General features: G+C 43.5%; 1 protein-coding gene across 2 annotated transcripts in view; it reads left to right on the top strand.

Moving 5' to 3' along the window:
* Positions 1–20,428, top strand: part of KSR1 (kinase suppressor of ras 1) — a 170,394-nt gene that overhangs the window by 70,996 nt on the left and 78,970 nt on the right. For both annotated transcript variants that reach the window (XM_060693201.2, XM_060693202.2), the window contains exon 2: positions 10,147–10,287. In XM_060693201.2, the coding sequence (XP_060549184.1) occupies positions 10,147–10,287 (141 nt within the window). The remainder of the gene's footprint in view (positions 1–10,146; positions 10,288–20,428) is intronic.

Raw genomic sequence — 20,428 nt, 5'->3', positions numbered from 1 at the left:
CTTTAACAGAATAACAGAGTTGGAAAGGACCTTGGAGGTCTTCTAGTCCAACCTTCTGCTCAGGCAGGAAATCCTACACCCGTGATGGCGAACCTATGGCACGCGTGCCACAGCTGCATGCAGAGCTCTCTCACACGTGCCGTCACCCACCTCAGTTCTACCACACATGCACGCACGTGCCTCCCGCCGACCAGCTGCTTTTTGGGATGTGCACGGGGCGGGGCTCATGTGGGAGACGCATGTGCATGCGCAGGGGAGAGCGTGTACATGTGCAGGGCAGGAGAGAGCGTGGGGGGGAACAGTGTGCCCCCCATGGCCCGTTTTTGGGCCTAGGAGGCTGCAGGGAGGCCTGCTAAGCCAAAAATGGGGTGCGGGGGGGTCATGTGGTCACGGGTTTTTCGCCGTGCCCTAAAAACTTTTCTTTTTCATCAAGCAGGGCTGGCGTGAAACACCTCCCTCCTTTTTTTTTTAGTCTTTTAGTCTTTTTTAGCTTTTAAATTTGTCAAATGGGTTTTAGTTTTCAATGTTTTAAATTTTTGGGCCACAGTTATATAATTCTTTTAATAATTTTAAATTTTGTATTGATGTGTTTTAGTTCTGGCTGTGCACCGTCCTGAGTCCACTAGGAGAAGGGTGGGATATAAATCGAATAAATAAATAAATAAATAAATAAACAAACAAACAAATAAATAAATAAATAAATAAATAAATAAATAAATAAATAAATAAATAAATAAATGTGCGCATGCACGGGGTGATGTGGGGAGCGTGGGGGGGTCGTGCATGCATGCACAGGGGGGGCACATTGCATTATGGGTGCCGGCACGCACATGCGCTGTCACGCGTTCGCGCTTTCGGCACACGACGAGAAAAAGGTTAGCCATCACTGCCCTACACCGTTTCAGACAAATGGTTGTCCAATCCCATCTTTAAAAATTCCAGTGTTGGAGCACCCACAATTTCTGGAGGCAAGCTGGGTGGGAAAATTACTTAAGCCTCCACATTTAACAACAGTCTACCACTAAAGAGCAATGGGGAGGGGAGGGACTATAGGTTCATACATTTTGTAGGATGGAGAACTGTGAGCAGCTTTCACAGCTCAGTTTGGAAATGAAACATAGTGTGGATCAGTGTGCTAGTTTCATTCTCTTGTCTATTTTTTGGTAACACACACACACACTGCTCTTGCTTTTAAATTCACTCTTCTTTAAAATAAGAGTTCACTTCCTATCCAGACTTTAGAAACAAAGGTGAGGACTCTTGAAGATATTCGCAGGCTTTCTAAGTCCCAAGGAAGCAACAGAAACAATTGAGTTCATCGGTTTTACGGCTTTGTGCAAAACATACTTTGAAAATCACATTTTCCATCTGGTCAGGCACACTCCAGATATGATAGCGGTGTATTAGTCGAAATTGTTGTGTCGGCACTTTGAAAGTTGCTAGGTTGGACAAATTTGGTAGGCAAGAGAGAAATTGTCAGCTTGTTGGACTTGATGTAAGTTTCCTGTGTGTTCTCATAACAAGAACTCATGAAAAAACAGGCAAGGATTATAGCCAAACAAGGATAGCCAGCCTGTTGCAACTTGCAACGAGCTCCAAGTTCAGCATCTTATCAGAATAATGGAGTTGGAAGGGACCTTGGAGGTCTTCTAGTCCAACCCCTTGCTCAAGCAGAAAGCCCTATACCCGTGATGGCAAACCTATGGCACGTGTGCCACAGGTGGCACGAATAGCCATATTGGTGGGCATGCGAGCTCAGCTCCAGCTGATTTTCGGGCCTTCTGAGCCCACCAGAAGTAGGGAAACGGGCTGTTTCCTGCTTCCGGAGGCCCTTGGGGTGGTGGTGGGGAAGACCTGTTTTTGTTTCTCCCCAGCCTCCAAAGCCTTTCTAGGAGTCTGGGGAGGGTGAAAACAGCCTTTCCCACCCCCCCGGAGGCCCATTTGCCAACTTCCAGTCCCACAGGAAGTTGGCAAACGGGCTGTTTTTGGTCTCCGGAGGGCCTCCTGGTGGTGGGGAAGGCTGTTTTCGCCCTCCCCAGACTCCTCAGAAAGGCTCTGGAGGCTGGGAAGAGCAAAAATCGTGCCATCGCATGCCAGGAGCAGGGGGAGCATGGGGGGGGTCACACTCGCATGCGCAGGGACAGGGCACATGGAATTATGGGTGTGGGCATGCACACACGCAACCCACCCACCCCGCTCCTGGCATGTGATGGCAAAAAGGTTAGCCATCACTGCCCTATACTATTCCAGACAAATGGTTGTCCAATCAGCAGCCACAATGTCTGGAGGCAAGTTATTCTACTGATTAATTGTTCCAATTGTCAGGAAATTACTTTTTAGTTCTAGCTTGGTTCTCTTGATTAATTTCCATCCATAAATAAATATAACATAAACATAAACATAAATATGTTGATTCCCCTTTTCTTTGTGGCAAATATTGGAACATTACTATCATGTCACTCCTAGTCCTTCTTTTCTCTAAACTAAACATATCCAATTCCTGCAACTGTTCTTCATGTTTTAGCTTCTAGTCCCCTAATCATCTTTGTTGCTCTTCTCTGCACTCTTTCTAGAGTCTCACCATCTTTTTTATATCATGACGACCAAAACTGGACACAAATGTGGTCTTACCAAGGCATTATAAAACAGTACTAATATTTCATGTGATCTTGGTTTTTATCCCTCTGTCAATGAAGCTTAGGACTGTACTGGCTTTTAAGTAAAATCTTAATCTTAAGATTTTATTTTTATTTTAAGTAAAATCTTATTTTTAAGATTTTTACTTTTAATTTTAGGTAAAATCTTACTTTTTTTGCAGACACCTGTTCCTGAGGAGATTAATTAAAATATTATAAAATACTATGTGAAGCCAGGGAGTGTCCATTTCCCACCATTTCCTTTAACTAAAAAGCAAAATTCAATACCCATGGGTTCGTGGGGTCTCTGGAGAAGGTAGCCAACGTGGAAGGAAATGCTGAAACCTAGAAAGTAGTAAATGGTGTTAGATGATGGGGAAAGACTGTCTAGCCAGTTCTGAGGAAAAACTGTCTTTAGCCAGTTCTGGGGAAAGCCATTTGCATTCTTTGTATGGATGTTAACCAGAAAGTGATGAAAAGCAACACGTGGGGGATATTCGTGTCAGAGGCATGCAAAGACTTAATATAGGATGTTTTTGCCTTCCAAATTCTCCTGGGAAGCATCAGTAATTACTATTTATTTATTAGATGTATATCCCCACTTAAATAAACCTCTTAAATGAGAAGCCAAACTTCTTCAAGCAAAAACAAAGAAAGTCCAGTTTTGAAAAAAACGCCTTTCGGACGTTGACTCAGGTTTCCACCAGGGAGCTTCTGTGGCTGATGGGAAATAAAACCTAAATTTCCCGTAGTCCTATTTCCTATCTCCTAATCCAGTACTTTCACCACCATCTATATACTACTAAAACTCAAAGGATAACAATTTTGGAACCAAGGTATCTCAGATGGGCTAAGATTACAGAGTGTGTCCAAAATCTGGGACCCATAACTCCCATGGAACTGGCATTTTTATAAAATTTGGCAAATTTTACAAAACATTTCAGGACATAAAAAAGATCATAAGGCATTTTATGACATAATACAAAATGTCATAAAACAGTTCCTGTGCTGATGTCTGACTGGGTTATATAATTCAGCATGGGATATTTTCAAGGCAGACCCATCTTTGAAAGTTTCACAAGTGGAATCCAGTGAAGGCGGTATATTAGGATCTCTGCCATTGTTGAAGGCATTGAGGAATCTGGTAAGGAAATCTCTCGGAAAGGATGTCCCAATGGGTCAGGGGTCACCTAGTATCATTTATTTGTTAAATTTACATTCCACCTATTCTTGAGTTCAAGTCAAGGGAGGTAGAGGTGAGAATGAATGTGGGTAGCCAAAAGTCACTGCATACATTTCTACACCTTCAAAAGATTCATTTGAAGTGAAATTTGGAGGATCCAAGCCTTTGCTTACACACACACACATACACACACACACACACCAATCCACACCAGGTCTTACAACATATGTTGGCAACAATGTGGAGAAAGTGCAGAAAAGATCAACAAAGATGATTAGGGGACTGGAGGCCAAAACATATAAATAAGAATTGCAGGAATTGGGTATGTCTAGTTTAATAAAAGAAGGACTAGGGGGTGTGACATGATAGCAGTGTTCCAATATCTATAAAGAAGAGTGGGGGGGGGGTTAACCTGTTCTCCAAAGTACCCGAAGGCAGGACAAGAAGCAATGGATGGAAACTAATCAAGAAGAGAAACAACATAGAACTAAGAAGAAATTTTGTGATAATTACAACAATTAATCAGTGAAACAACTTATCTCCAGAAGTTGCAGGTGCTCCATCACTGAAGATTTTAAAGAAGAGATTGGACAACCATGTGTCTGAAATGGTATAAGTTTTCCTGCTTGAACAGGGGGTCGGATTAGAAGACCTCCAAGGTCCCTTCCAATTAATTCTGAGAGCCACAGTGAGAACTCTGGAGAAACTAAGCAGTGATGGTTATAAAAATATGTTCTAAGTCTGGGGAACAAAGAAAATGTTAAAAAGAAATTCAAACGAATTCTGTCTTAATTTCCTGGGTCTAAAAGGAAGGGGAAATGCAGTCAGGTTTTCAGGATCTTACTTTAGCCTATGTCAATAAAGTAGACTGCTAGCCATCTTATGGAGTGTCTTTCCTGGCTTGGTTTACCTCGAAGGGCTGACAGGTGGCCATCATCTAAGTGTAAACAGCTTTCCCTTCTTCCCAAAGCTGACTCTGAGCAAGATCTATGGGGGTTTAATGTCCTGGCAGCTTGCTCAGTCATTTACTTGTTCTCCTAGCTCTGCGAGTCTCTGTTTGGATGAGTCCTACCCAGTTCTCAGATAACATCTGAAAAACATGACAGTTTTGCAAAAGAAAGAATTTCATCTTAAAATTTTACAGTCTAAATCAGGGAGGGGCAACCTGGAACACCATCTGGCCCCCAACCTCTTTTTCTTTCCCCACCTCCCCGGCTGGAAAGACTTGTGGCTTCACTTACTGAAAATTGGTGTGTGGTTATTCAGACTTTTGAGACAGGAAATTTATGAAAATTTTAGTGTGGGCCTTGAGTTGTCTGAGTTGGAAAAAACGAAGGAAGCCCCAGAAAGCTTCTGTCTATAAACCCAGGATACATAAAATCTTGCCTCTGTCTCTTCACCCTGCTACTTCCCATCTTAGTTTTACACTGAGAAGGAAAAAACCATTTTATACCAATTCTGGGAGTTGAAATCAACCATCGTCCAGCTGTCAAGCTTGTAATTATTAACACACACACACACACACACACACACACACACACACACACACACACACACATATATATATATATATATATATATATATATGTGTCGCCATTGGTATAAAATGGTTTGTCATGAATGCGACTGCTTGAGGGCTCCTGGATTGGAGCAGAAAGGCGAAAGGGATGCAGTATGCTCCCTCCCACATGCTGGGGTAGACCAGGTGCCTCGATAGAAAAACACTTTATATATATATATATATGTATGGTCTTCTCCTGGGACTCGTTTGTTGACAAGGGCTAGTCACCACAGCACCCACAGACAGAAAAATCTACACCCCAGAAGCCAGACACACGCACCCCGAGACCTCCAACCAAATCACATTCCAGCCAGCCACAAAGATGAAGCCCTGCCACCTGGTGGAGAAAAACCGACCGTACACCCGAAGCCAAGCCAATAGACACAGACTGGGACTCCCAACCAATCAGAACGAAAAGGTGGGGCCATCCCAGCAAAGCAGACTACCAGCACCAGATTTGAAATAGTAACGGCAGTTGCTGCAGAAGACCCCTTGCATAAGCCTGATGATGGCAGATGAGATTCTGTCGAAACGTTGCCAAAGTGCTCTCAATCTTACACGGGAGAAGACCCGAATACACCAAGACTAAGTTTTGGTGTATTCGGATCTTTTCCCGTGTAAGATTGAGAATATCTTGGCGACGTTTCGGCAAGGTCTCACTCGTCATCTTCAGGCTGGTGTCTTCAGCTTCGTGCTTGTGTGAGGAAAGCGTGATTGGAGCTGCCGTCTCTCTGTAAATACTGGTGGGGAGGTGTGGGGTGCTGGCTTTGTTGCTGTGAGCGGGTTGGTTGCCTGTGTTGTTACATCTTGATAGGTTGATGGAGTTGATGTTTGCAGATTAGTCAGCTGTTTTGTAGCATCCTTAGTGGGTGAGGTCCTTGATGTGTGCCCATTAGTCTTTTGTGTTTTAACGACCTGGGTAATGGGCTGTGTGTTAACATCCTGAGTTCTAGTGTTGTGATATCCTGAGTTTTTTGATGTAATGTCCTGAGCAGATGGCTGTGATGTCACATCCCGGGCTTTGGTTTGGCTCCGAGTTTGAGAGCTTGCCATGTGTTCAAACTCGGAGCCAAACCAAAGCCCGGGATGTGACATCATCACATCACATCAGCCTGCTGGATTTCACCCCTGGTCACGTGACTGAGTGGGCATGGCTAATTTACCAGTCCATTAAACAATACACACAAATTAATTTGTTATGTTCCTGGGGGTGAAATTAGGTTAGTGAAGGGATGTGGCTGCCTTGTGGTGTGTGTGAGGGCTTCTGTTTGTGTGTGTGTGTGTGTGTGTGTGTATGTCTTTCTCTCTCTCCCTCTCCCTCCCTCTCTCCCTCTCCCTCTCTCTGGAGGCTGGGGAAGCCAAAAATGGGCATCCAATTTTTGGCCTCCTCGGCCTCCAGAAGGCGGGTGGGGGCCGGTGGGTAGGTGGGGTGATGTGGGCGGGGCAGCCTCGTCCCACACGGACCGGATTAATGGCTTTGGCAGGCTTTACTCAGCCCACGAGCCGTAGTTTGAGGACCCCTGGCCTAGATTGTTGGAATTGGACTTCGCAAATGAAAGTAGTTGGTCAACCCTGCCTTCCTGCTAGGCAGGCAACAAAGAGGATTGTACATAAATCTATCCAGATGATAGAAATTTGATCCAAGCAGCCTATAGGTAGGTTTCCTCTAGTTCATTTGGGAGGGGTAGGGAAAGAGGTACCCTATGTAGAAAACTAAAAGTAGGAAAAAAACAATTAGTGGTTTTGGGGTGAGAGTCCATCTGTACACTGATGATACTCAGCTGTACATCTCCACCCCAGACCACCCCAACGATGCCCTTGATGTGATGACTCACTGCCTGGAGGCCGTGCGGGTCTGGATGGGGAGAAATAGGCTCAGACTCAACCCCTCCAAAATCTAGTGGCTGTGGTTCCCGGTGTCGCGGTATAGTCAGCTGGTGCCATCGCTGACTATTGGGGGTGAGTCTTTACCCCCCACAGAGAGGGCCCGCAATCTGGGCATCCTCTTGGACGCATGGCTGTCTTTAGAAGAACATATGACGGCCATGGCCAGGGGGGCTTTTTATCAGGTTCGCCTGATCCGCCAGTTGCGGCCCTTTCTGGACCGCGACGTCTTGCGCACAGTCACTCACGCTCTTGTCACCTCCCGACTGGACTAGTGCAATGCTGTCTACATGGGGCTCCCCTTGAAAAGCACCTGGAGGCTCCAACTGGTCCAGAATGCGGCCGCGCGGGTGGTTATGGGCGCAACTCGTTGTGCCCACGTGACACCCCTCCTGCGCGAGCTGCACTGGCTCCCAGTGGTCTTCCGGGTGCGATTCAAGATGTTGGTTACCACCTTTAAAGCGCTCCATGGCATTGGACCTGGATACCTTCGAGACCGTCTTCTGCCACCAGTAGCCTCCCACCGGCCAGTTCGCTCCCACAGAGAGGGTCTCCTCAGGGTGCCATCGGCCAAATTATGTCGGCTGGCGACACCCAGGGGGAGGGCCTTCTCTGTGGGAGCCCCTGCCCTTTGGAATGATCTGCCCCCAGAAATTCGTAAAATCTCTGATCTCCGTGTGTTTCGCTGTGCCCTCAAAACCATGTTGTTCCGCCAGGCTGGGCTATCAATGTAAAGATTTTAATTGGTTTTAAATGGGATTTTAAATTTGGGGTTTTATAAATTGGGCCTATTATTTAATAATTTTAATTATTTTTAAATTTTGTCTGTCTTTGTGTTTTTAATTAGGCTGTACATCGCCCTGAGTCCTTCGGGAGAAGGGCGGTATAGAAATAAAATTAATAAAATAAATAATAAATAATAGTTTATGAAAAATAGATCAAACTGAGAAGGTCTCTCCATATTTTTTTTTTTTTTTACAAACTTCCTTTAGGGCAACCAAAACTTTTTTCTTCAAAATAAAAATTGACCTTATAATATTTTAAGGCCAGACACATTTATTCTGGCTTAGACAGCCATGTGCTTTCGTTGCTGAAATTACTGGAAAAACAGCACCGGAAAAACTTTATGGCCACAGGGGGAGGAAAGGTTGAGCATGTTATTTATCAAACAAAGAAGATATTTGTAGCTTGTCATTTCAGAATTTTTTTCTAATTGCCCCAGGGGGAAGAATATTTGATTTTAGATATGACTATGAAACTTGTTTTTTTCCTAAGGTGACATAGTGTAAAAAGCCATGAGAAAAAGTTATGAGTTGGCCCTTCATGGATTTTTTGCTGAAAAAAAGAGAAAAACAAACTTGTGATTTATGAGTTTAAAGATCAGAAAGCTTATGCAAAGAATGAAATTAAGTAAGTAATTTGAGAGAGAGAGAAGGCAAAATATGAATGTAACTATAATCGCTGTCAAGAAGATTGAAAACCATTTCTTTATCTATCCCTCCCTCCCTCCCTTCCTTCCTCTTTATTTTCTTTTATATTTTTTGTGGGCTGCAAAGATTTGGGCTGTCAACCTCTATCAAGTTGGATAGAGGTTGACAGCCCAAATGGGTGGAAACTAATCAAGGAGAGAAGCAATTTAGAACTAATGAGAAATTTCCTGACAGTTAGAACAATTAATAAGTGGAACAACTTGCGTGCAGAAGTTGTGAATGCTCCAACACTGGAAATTTTTAAGAAGATGTTGGATAACCATTTGTCTGGTATAGGGTTTCCTACCTGAGCAGGGGCTTGGACTAGAAGACCTCCAAGGTCCCTTTCAACTCTGTTATTTTATTCTATTCTATTCTATTCTATTCTATTCTATTCTAACTCAAAATTTTGTACACAAAGGCATTCATTTGGGAAAATTTGATTTTAAAAACCAGGTTAGACAGGTGTGTCTACAGGGCTGCTCCAAAAAGTCAAAATGGCATCTGTGACCACACAAACAAAGTCCCGCCCTCTTTTCAATAGGTCATACATTAAAGGGGGAGGAGCTTCAGCAGCGTGCTCTCGGTTAACCTCTTTAATTTTTTTTAATCATCCTGCTGATGCTCCTGATGTTAATTAAAAAAAAAAACCTTTTTAACAGCCTACATTAAGGAAAGTTGCAAGGGTCAGTGAATACAGAAGTTTCCATGTAAAAAGAATAATAGAAATATTGAGACCTATGACATAAATTGGATTGAGGCTAATAATCTTATTATAGATAATTCTCAATATTCCCCAGGCCAAAGTTATTTTATTTTATTTTATTTTATTTTATTTTATTTTATTTTATTTTATTTTATTTTATTTTATTATCAAGAGAACATTTCCTTGTTTGATTTTCCTTCCTGTTATCAGAAAAAAAATACAGCTTTCCTTAGCAGCATCTCCTAAGTCAAGTGAGCACATTGTAGAGTTGAAACTGTATGTATTCAGAAGGGCCTGGTAAATTATGTTTTCTTAAAAGCCAAGACAGGAAAATGGGGATGGGAGGGTGAGGAAGCAAAAAAATTTTTTGAAAGAAAATAACATCAAGGTAACTGACTAGATCACATGTTTTTTGTCTTGACAAGAAAGAATGTAACACCGCTTACATTCTTCCCCCCAAGTTATAAAAATTCAATTATACCCATTTTACACATGCGGAATACAGAGGCTGAGTATTGATCACCAAGCAAAAGGACAGTGAATAAAATACCTTGATGCATCCCTAACCGTTGACAGAATGAGCAACACTGAAAGGTTGCCTGGTTTCAGTTTGTGAATGAAACGATATCCATGCCAGTTCCTTCCCATTTTGCTGTTTCTGACTCACTTCTTGGAGCCATTTTAATCTTTTTCTCCTCCTCCCACAGGTGAAACTGGTCCGTTATATTGGCATCCAGTTACAGTGCAAGCTCAGCGTCCCCTTAAATGACAGGACGGTTGAGCTGAACAGCTATCCCAGGCTCAGCGACTGGTTGTACCTTGTAAACCTGCGGAAGGACGTCATCCAGGTAAGGCAGTAGTGTCAAACTCGATTTCATTGAGGGCCGCATCATTTTTATTTATTTATTTATTTATGTAATTTATATGCAGTTTATATTTTATCAGTGTGGTGTTTGACCTCGGGGGGGGGCAGGGTGAGCATGGCCAGCTTGATGTCACTTGTGTTGGGGTGCCTGTGGTGGCCTGAGTGCCTCTGCCAGCGAAAAGGGGCTCCTGATCTCCGTATTCGGCTGGGACGGCCTTCTGTAACCCTCTGCCAGCAAAAAGCCCCATTTTCGCTGGCAGAGGGTTGCAGGAAGCCATCCCAGCCAAAAACGGAGATCAGGAACCCCTTTTCGCTGGCAGAGGCATCACGGGCTGGTCCTTCGCTGTCTCCAGGCCAGCCCCGCGGGCCAGATCTAAGCACCCTGGATGTGGCCCACGGGCCTTGAGTTGACACCCCTGAGGTAAGGCAAAGAAAGTCCATTGTTTTTGCATGGGTATAATTGAATAATTGTTGTGGTTAATGGGTATAGGTGACCTCCCTATTTTTTATTTAGGATTACTCTCTCTTTAAGAACTTTAATTTGTTGCCATTTGCTATACAGATAGTCCTCGACTTATAACCACTCATTTAGCGGCTATTTGAAATTACAATGGCACTGAAAAAGGTTACTTTTTATATATTTTTATATATAAATATATATATTTTTAAATGTTTTAATATTTGTATTCTATGTTTTTTATCTTGGCTGTACACCGCCCTGAGTCCTCAGGGAGAAGGGCGGTATATAAATTGGAAATTAAATTAAATTAAATTAAATTAAATACTTACGACTTGTCCTCATACTTACAACGATTGAGCACTAGTCCTCACACGTACAACCAGCACAGCAACCCCCACCCCCATGGTTTTGTGTTTAGAATTTGGGAACTTGGCAACCAGCATGTATTTAAGAGCCTTGGTGGCACAGCAGACTAAAGCACTGTTAAGTAACACCAGCTGCCTGCAATTATTGCAAGTTCAAATCTCACCAGGCTCAAGGTTGACTCAGCCTTCCATCCTTTCGAGGTAGGTAAAATGAGGACCCGGTTTGTGGGGCAATAAGCTGACTTTGTATAAAAAAGAACACCGCTGGGGGGGGGGGACAAAAGCCCTACTAAGCAGGTATATACAAAAGTATGAAGGCTATTGCTTAACGCATTCTAAGCTGCCCTGAGTCTCCGGAGAAGGGCGGCATATAAATCGAACCAATTAATTAATTAATTAATTAATTAATTAATTAATTAATTAATGACAGTTGCAACATCCCAGAATCACACGATCACTATTTTCAATCTTCTCAGCCAGCTTCTGGCAAGCAAAGTCAATGGGGGAAGCCAGATTCACTTATTGATTCTGTGATTCACTTAACAACCATGGGAAAAAAGGTTGTAAAATTGAGCACAGCTCATTTAACAACTGCCTTACTCAGCAACAGAATAATAGAATAACAGAGTTGGAAGGGACTTTGGAGGTTGTCTAGTCAAACCCTCTGCTTAAGCAGAAAACCTATACCATTTCAGACAAATTATTGTCCAAACTTTTCTTAGAAACCTCCTGTGTTGGAGCACCCACAACTTCTGGAGGCAAGTCATTCTATTGATTAATTGTTCCAACTGTCATGAAATTTCTCCTTAGTTCTAGGTTGCATCTCTCCCTGATTAGTTTCTCTCCATTGCTTCTTGCCCTGCCTTCAGGTGCTTTGGAGAATAGCTTAACTCCCTCTTCTTTGTGGCAACCCCTCAAATATTGTAACACTGCTATCATGTCACCCCAGTCCTTCTTTTCATTAAACTAGACATACCCAGTTCCTGCAACCGTTCTTCATATGTTTTAGCCTCCAGTCCCCAAATCATCTTTGTTGATCTTCTCTGCACTCTTTCTAGAGTCTGAACATCTTTTTACATCGTGACGACCAAAACTGGATGCACTATTCTAAGTGTGGCCTTACCAAGGCCTTATAAAGTGGTATTAACACTTATTTTTTATTTTTTTATTTTATTGCAATTTATATGCTGCCCTTCTCCCGAAGGACTCAGGGCGGCTTACAAGATAAAAATTCATCAATATGAATTAAATATAAATTAAAATCCAATTAAAATTAATTAAAATTATTACAATGTAAAAACCCCCCTCAACGGGTCAGTCCATTTGATGAAAAAGCCACGTCTTCAGTTCGCAGCGGAAGGAGAGGAGGTCGGGTACTGTCCTAAGCCCGGTGGGCAAACCGTTCCAGAGGGTCAGCGCTCCCACAGAGAACGCTCTCCCCCTGGGGGCCGCCAGCCGACATTGTCTGACTGACGGCATCCTGAGGAGGCCCGCTCTGTGAGAGCGCACAGGACAATGGGAGGATGGCAGAAGATGGTCCCAGGCCTGCGCCATGTAGGGCTTTATAGGTGAGCACCAGCACCTTGAAACGAACCCGGAGGACCACCAGCAGCCACTGCAGCTCGCGCAGGAGAGGTGTTACACAGGAGTAACGAGAGGCTCCCGTAACAACCCGCGTGGCTGCATTCTGGACTAGCTGAAGTCTCCGGGTGCATCCCAAGGGCTCTTCACGTGATCTTGATTCTATCCCTCTGTTAACACAAAAATTCTGGCCCCAATAGTGGTTATAAACTGAGGACTAACAGTAATGTTTCTATCTGTGCAGAAAAGTATTCAATGTATAATGCCCTGATTTCTTATGCCTTCTTATGCCTTTTGTGGGGAGGGGTGGTTTTTTTTGGCAGTCTGTTTTTGTGACATATTTTCTTCCTCAACACATAATCTCCAGAGTTCGTTGTCCATAAAGTGAATTTGCTTTCAAACCTCACCAAAATTCAACATGATTTTCTGGCAGCTGTTAAAGTGTTCCCTTCAACAAGGCTTTTTATTGTTTCCTAGTATGTTTATTATTACTATTGTTTCCCAGTATGTTTTGATTGCTTATTAGTACCCTATGACTATCACTAAGTGTTGTATCTTATGATTCTTGATGAATATATTTTATTTTTTCTTTATGTAAACTGGGAGCATATGCACCAAAGACAAATTTCTTGTGTGTCCAATAACACTTGGCCCATAAAGAATTTTGTTCTATTCTATTTACACCATAACTTCTTTCTAAAGAGGAAACTTTGTGGGGTGTGTGTCTTGGGGGGGGGTGTCTCTGAGTGGCTTGAAAGGTGCTGGCATGAGAAGGGTGTTGGAAAAGTGCACACAAGAATTCATTGCAAGGTATTTTTTCCAATCGCTTATCCCAGGTCTCCCTTTATTTGGAAAAGCACAGCAGGAAAGATATTATATTATTCATCAACCTGCATTGTATTTCATGTCAGTCCTTCCTTTTGTGGGATGAGGTCTGACAGCTTTTGCACAATTTTGTTGACTTCTGCCTCGGTTTTCAAGTAAAGACACACATCAGCAAAATGCATGAGATGTTATCACGTCTAACCAATTTCCCTGCTCAACTTTCCACCAGGGGAAAAAGTAAACTTGTTTAGCAACACATTTTCCTGAACTATTACGACCTAATCCTGGGTTTATTTTAACAACTGCGCAGAAAAAGTGGCTGATAGCTGGGGAATTTAACTTGTGAATGTCTGCTTTTATGTTTGGCGGAAAGGAACAAGTTTCTAGTCCTTCATGTCTGCCGAGGCAAGCGACCTTGGCTTTCAACAAACAAAGTCAGTGTGTGGGAAGCCAGATTCACTTAATGACTGTATGATTCTCTTAATAACTGTGTCAAATTAGGTCATAAAATTGGGCTCATCTAACAACTGTATTACTTAGCGACAGAAATTCTGGTCCCAGTTCTGGTCATAAATCAAAGACTACTGCACAGTACATAATTACATGTGCCATACCCGCCCCCCACCAATATTTCACAGAAAATGCTGCTAGACACACTTCCAGTGTCTCAAGGATGCCCAAAAACAATTTTTTTTTGCCAGCTTCAGCATATTAAGAAATCCTCATTTGCCCTTCTTTCTCAGGATTGCTGTTGTGTTCTGTGCCAGCAGTGGGCAAATGGAGTACATGCGCAAAAGCTTACCCACTAGTCTTGCAAGAGGGGATGTGCGCATATACACACGTGCTCGCCTGCCACTTCCGTGGCCCGGTTCCGATCGGCTCAAGGCCCGGTAGTGGGCCGCGGCCTGGGGGTTGGGGACCCCTGCTCTAGTGGTTAGAGGTTGGTCCAGAAGCCAGGAGACTATGACTTCTAACACTATCTTAGGCATGAAAGCAGCTGGGTAACCCTTCCCTTCTCTTCCCTGTTGGAGAATTTTATGTTTCCTTTTAGTTAATTTCATTCTTTTTAGCCCGTAGTTGAAGTCTGTCTAGATCAGTGTTTCTCAACCTTGGCAACTTGAAGATGAGTGGACTTCAACTCCCAGAATTCCCCAGCCAGCATAGCATAGCTGTGCTGGGGAATTCTGGGAGTTGAAGTCCACTCATCTTCAAGTTGCCAAGGTTGAGAAACACTGGTCTAGATCTTTCTGACTCCCTCTGCTAATGTGTTTGCACTCCTCCTCAGTTTTTTTGCAAATTCTTCAGGAGTCACAAAGATTACAGCTAGCGATTCTGCTAGTTTCTTCAGTACACTATGTTGTAACCATCTGGCCCTCAAGACTGGCATTTGTTTAAATTAGCTAAGAGGTTTTTTTTTTTTTTTATGCTCTCTTGTTCTGTTCCGAGCTGCAGCTCCCTCCTACTGGTCACACAACAATGGCCAGCCACAGTTTCAGTTCTCCTGAGAAAAGAGAGATTAAAAATATGAGCTACCCCACACTGCCTTCTTGCTGTCATCCATTACCAATATACCCCTTTCCAAAACCTCTTTGCCTTTCCTTCTGTAACTGATAATTTTTGTTATTGTTGTATCAGACATTTCTTGCAGGCCTCAGCTCATTCTGACACAATCTCTACAATTTCTGGCAATCTCTACAATTTCCCTTGGATCCGTCTTTGTTTACATGTTCCCTTTTCAATTGAGGGATTGATTATGTGCTATCAAATTGGGGTCGACTCTTAGTGACTACATAGAGGTAGTCCTCAACTTACAACCATTTGGGAACTTGCAACCCAAATTTGAATTTCCAACGGTTGGGCTCCCTCTGTGGCCATGTGGCCAAACTTTGGGCGCTCAGCAACATGGCCACATTTACACTTGGCTTAACAACCGCCATAAAAAACATTGTAAAATCGGGTTGATCATGTAGCCGAGCCATTTTATGACTCACTTGCAGTGGTGTGTTGCTATCACTGTTGCAGGCTCCATTATGGTCCTATGTCAAGGACTGTTTGTTGAAAGGTTTTCTCCATTCTGATGGTTCCCTAACCTGATATTTCAAGTGTTCTAACTGTGTACCCATTGTGCCGTAACGGAGTCCCTCAACCTTGTCAACCTGAACATTCTGTTCTTTTTCCTTCTACCTTTCCCATTATTAAAGTATTCTTCAGAGAGCTGGGTCTTTGCATAATGTGTCCAAAGTAGGATAATTTGAGCTAGATCTTCTGCACCTCAACTGAGTACTCTGGGTTGATTTGTTGTACGTGGGAATGATCCTGGGGAACGCTCTGATAAAAGGCAGCTCAGACCTCCAACAGGACTACAGTCATGGCATTACGTCTCTACATTGAATTTCAATTTGTTAGTCCTGTTTGAGCAACTTCGAGATTGCTGTCTGCATCTTGGGACAATCTCCAGTGTCTTCATTTCTGCAGCAACAGGGGAATAGATGCTAGGTTTCTAGATAATACCTTCCTGCTTCCATGGTTCAGATGTCTCCTGTATGTCTTTCCACCATTTCCTTCTTGAAGAGAATCCTCACAGATACCAAAGGATATAGCCACCTTCATCCTTCTCATCCCATGGTGGTCTTCACGACCACAGATTGATCTCCTGTTGTCACTGACTCATCAAGATTATTTCCAACTTCTTAAGATATCTGACCTTGCTATCCATCATTAAGGGTCAGGTCTATCGCCTAGAGCAGTGATGGCGAACCTTTTTGGTACCAAGTGCCGAAAAGGGTGTGTGCGTGCGCCTGTGCATCTGGGCTGCAATTCGGGAGAGGAGCTGCCCAGAGCGCATGCATCCCCCCTAGAAATGAACTTCCGGTTTCAGCTACTGAACTTCTGGTTTCAGCCAGCTACTGTTTCGGGTTTCTGGCACACATGCGCACGTGATGATCAGCTGGCCACGTGCATGCTCGTGCAGGAAAACGGAAGACCAGCTCTTCTAGTTTCCGGCACTGCTGCATGCAAAAAGGTCAGCTGATTGTCTCGCGCGCATGCGCTCCAGAAACCCAGAAGTGGAACGGGTGACACTGCGCGTGCCAGGTGACATGGCTTTGCGTGCCACTTCAGGCATGCATGCCATAGGTTTGCCATCACGGGCCTAGACTTATCTACCTTCACTTCACTGGTTGGAGAATTCAATCCTTAATTGCTGAGGACTAAAGCAGATAAGGTCGTCATCCTGGCCTCTTCTCCAGAGCTTCCTATCTGACTAACCCCAAGGTGCTTTCTTTCAAAGATTCTCCATGGATATCTGGCTAAGTGAAGAATTCAAGAATGAACATTTTAATCTCTTCAAGTGTCAAATTTACTATGTTTTTGCATTCCTCTTATATTTGAAACAACGCAGCTTGATTTTTTCATCCATCGAACGTCAACCCTGTAGCAGTTTCTCCCTTCTCCCTTCCACTGGATGATATCTCTTTGAGGATGATGGGTAGTTCAAAAATGTAAAAAAAAATTATTATTATTTTTAATCTCCAATTTCCTTGTAAAGCTTGTTATGAAGCATTTGGAAAAAGAGTCAGATGATCATATGCAGCATATTAATGACTTGGTATTGTGCTACTTTAAAAAAAGGAAAGGAAACACTCATCTGTCTGGAGCCAGAACCTAGTCATCATGGTTCTTTGTTTGCATTCAGAGAGAGAGATTAGAGACATTTAAGATGAGATGAGATTTAAATCTTCCCAGTTTTATTCTGACACGATAAACTGGTGCCTTTCAGAGAAACAAGACTGCAACTCCTGTCATCAGTGATGGGATTCAGCCGGTTCGGGCCAGTTTGGGCGAACCGGTAATTAAATTGCTGACTGGCCCCTTCCTGCCCTGCCCCTTCCAGGAGTCCCCATGCACCCCATTTTGGCTCCCAGGTAAGTGCAGGGAAGCTTCCTAGGCCCAAAACGGGGCGTGGGGTGTGTGTGCAGTGCCGCCCCCACGGCCCGTTTTTGCTCCCTGGAGGTTTCAGGAAGGCCTCCTAGCTAGGCCCAAAATGGGGCACAAGGAGTGCAGTACCCCCCCCCCCCGTTTTCGGTCCCAGGAGGCTGCAGGGAGGCCTCCTAGGCCCAAAATGGGGTGCAGGGGGTGATGGCACGTTCCCCCCTGCAGCCCGTTTTTGCTCCCAGGCCGGTGTAGGAGGCCGAATGCTGCCTGTCGCACACCCCTGGCCATGCCTACCATGGCCATGCCCACCAGGCCGATCATTAGGGCAGAGAACCGGGTGTTAAATTATTTGAATTCCACCACTGCCTGTCATTCATACCAGCAGAGAACAGTCAGGTATAATGGGCTGAGGCATATTGTACCCCAGATTATTATGGACCTCCAAGATCTTTAACTAGCACTGCAGACCCTTTTGCAAATATCCCCGAGACAAGATTCAGAAGACCAGACGTGTCATTAGAAGGCAAAATTGCGAAGGGGGCCCTCACTTATTTTGGCCATGTGATGTGGGGGGGAATTCACTGAAGAAAGCAATTACGTTTGGAAGAATAAGATGGTAAAAGGGGACTAAGAACATGGTTGCCGGACACCACCGAAGTTGACACCAGCCAAAGCAATAGATCAACTCAAAGAAGTAGTGCAAGATTGACAGATGTGGAGAGACTTAGAAGCGCCAAGAGTCAGACTCGATTGAACGAATAACAACATCACCGTCAAAGAAACAGCTGGGAAAAGTGCAAACAGAGCTGCTTTCTATCTGATCAATATCAGAAGATACAAACTCCACCCCGGTGGCTTCTCCAAACAGACCATTAGCCCCTTTTTCCTCGTTTTCTCTGCCTTTAGATTTTCCCAGCGCTGGGATGCTGTTTTGTGTCCCTTTCTGCTCAGCCAATTCCAAAAATAAATCTTCCAGACAGGTTGGAAAGCCCCGAGACCCTCCTCCCCCCCTTTTTTTTTCATAAATAGCCCGTCGACTACAATTTAAAATATCTGCTGACTCCACAAGATCCCAGAGTGGCTTGTCTTTCCAAAGGCCGATGTTTTCCAAGCGGCTTCTGGTTTCAGGGGTGGGAAAACTCTGCTCTGTTCAAACAGTGGCTTGCTTTCTTACCTTGGTTCTTTCTTTCTTTCCTTCCATTTTAAATCTGGAAAGCCTATATTTAAAGCCAGGCTAATGACTGGCTGTCAGATCCTTTAGTTCGGCGGGAGAGATTGCCGTGTGAACAATGGAGTGTTTATGGAACTGGGCCACTGGGAAAGTTCCTGCGAGCAGGAAGGACACGCAGCCAGTTATGCTGCGGAGTGTGAGAGACCTCCTCTGCCCTGATGTCGCGGTTCTTGAGGTAGGTGAAACCACCAAAATCTGTTCATCCATCTATCAATCTGGCTCTCTGTGAGCAGAGTGAAGGTGGTGGACTGGCAGCAAGAAGACAGAAACATAGAAACATTGAAAACTGATAGCAGATACTTTAGTGGTTCATCAGGTCTGCCCTTCGAGTTTGTTTTATAACTATTTCTTTATTTTACTTTTAAAAAAATTTTGTTGGATGATGGCCATGTGTTTATCTCTAGTATGTTTAAACTCATTTACCAATGATTGACCCATTACCTCTGCTGGAAGTTGGTTCCAACCTTCTGCTACTCTTTCTGTTAAGTCATTTCTGTGAAGTAAGATGAGAAGCAGTGTATAAGTCTAATAGTATACAGTGTATAGCTATATCACTATTGCTGTTAGGGGGCCGGGGGCTAAAACATATGAAGAACGTTGGCAGGAACTGGGTATGTCTCGTTTAATGAAAAGAAAGATTAGGGGAGACATGATAGCAGTGTCCCAATATCTCCGGGGCTGCCACAGAGAAGAGGGAGTCAAGATATTGTCCAAAGAACCTGAGGGTAGGACAAGAAGCAATGGGTGGAAACTAATCAAGGAGAGAAGCAACTTAGAATTAAGGAGAAATTTCCTGACAGTTAGAACAATTCATCAGTGGAACAACTTGCCTCCAGAAGTTGTGAATGCCCCAAAACTGGAAGTTTTTAAGAAGAGATTGGGTAACCATTTGTCTGAAATGGTATAGGGTTTCCTACCTAAACAGGGGCTTGGATTAGAACAGGGATCTCCAACCTTGGCAACTTTAAGACTTGTGGACTTCAACAGCAAAGCTGGCTGGGGAATTCTGGGAGTTGAAGTCCACAAGTCTTAAAGTTGCCAAGGTTGGAGACCCCTGGACTAGAAGGTCTCCAAGGTCCCTTCCAACAAACTCTTTTGTTCCATTCCGTTCTGTTCTGTTCCGTTCTGTTCCGTTCCGTTCCGTTCCGTTCCGTTCCGTTCTTCTATTCTATTCTATTCTATTCTATTCTATTCTATTCTATTCTATTCTATTCTATTCTATTCTATTCTATTCTATTCTATACAATTAGAACAATTATTCAGTGGAACAGCTTGCTTCTGAAGTTGTGGGTGCTCCATTGCTGGAGATTTTTAAGAAGAGATTGGACAACCAGTCCAATGTCCAATATGTATTGTCCTCCAGGCTGTATATATTCAATTCCTCCAAACTCTCCTGACATGCTTTGTCCCTCAGATCTTGAACTATTTTGTTGCCCATCTCTGGGCTCCACCTTATCAGTATCTTTTTTAAAGTGAGGTCTCCAGAACTAGACACAGTATTCCAAATGGGGTGTGAATAAAGCACTGTATAGCGGGATTAGGATTGGGTTTTAATTCAATTTATTGCAATAATTTAATAGAAATCCTCTCACTACCACAGAGGAACCTTCGTTTCTTTTCTTCAGGAGACATGAGTTGCGAGCTAACTGCTAGGGTTTTTTTAAAAATACATAGCCAAGAATTTAGAAAAGCCGAGCTCATTCTTGGGGATTTTGGATCAGTTTCTCTC

Source organism: Pantherophis guttatus, chromosome 1 (genome assembly GCF_059756535.1).
Source record: "Pantherophis guttatus breed Tessera chromosome 1, ASM5975653v1, whole genome shotgun sequence".
NCBI lineage: Eukaryota > Metazoa > Chordata > Lepidosauria > Squamata > Colubridae > Pantherophis > Pantherophis guttatus.
Note: the sequence above shows the minus strand (reverse complement) of the source record. Positions and strands in the feature narration are given on the sequence as shown.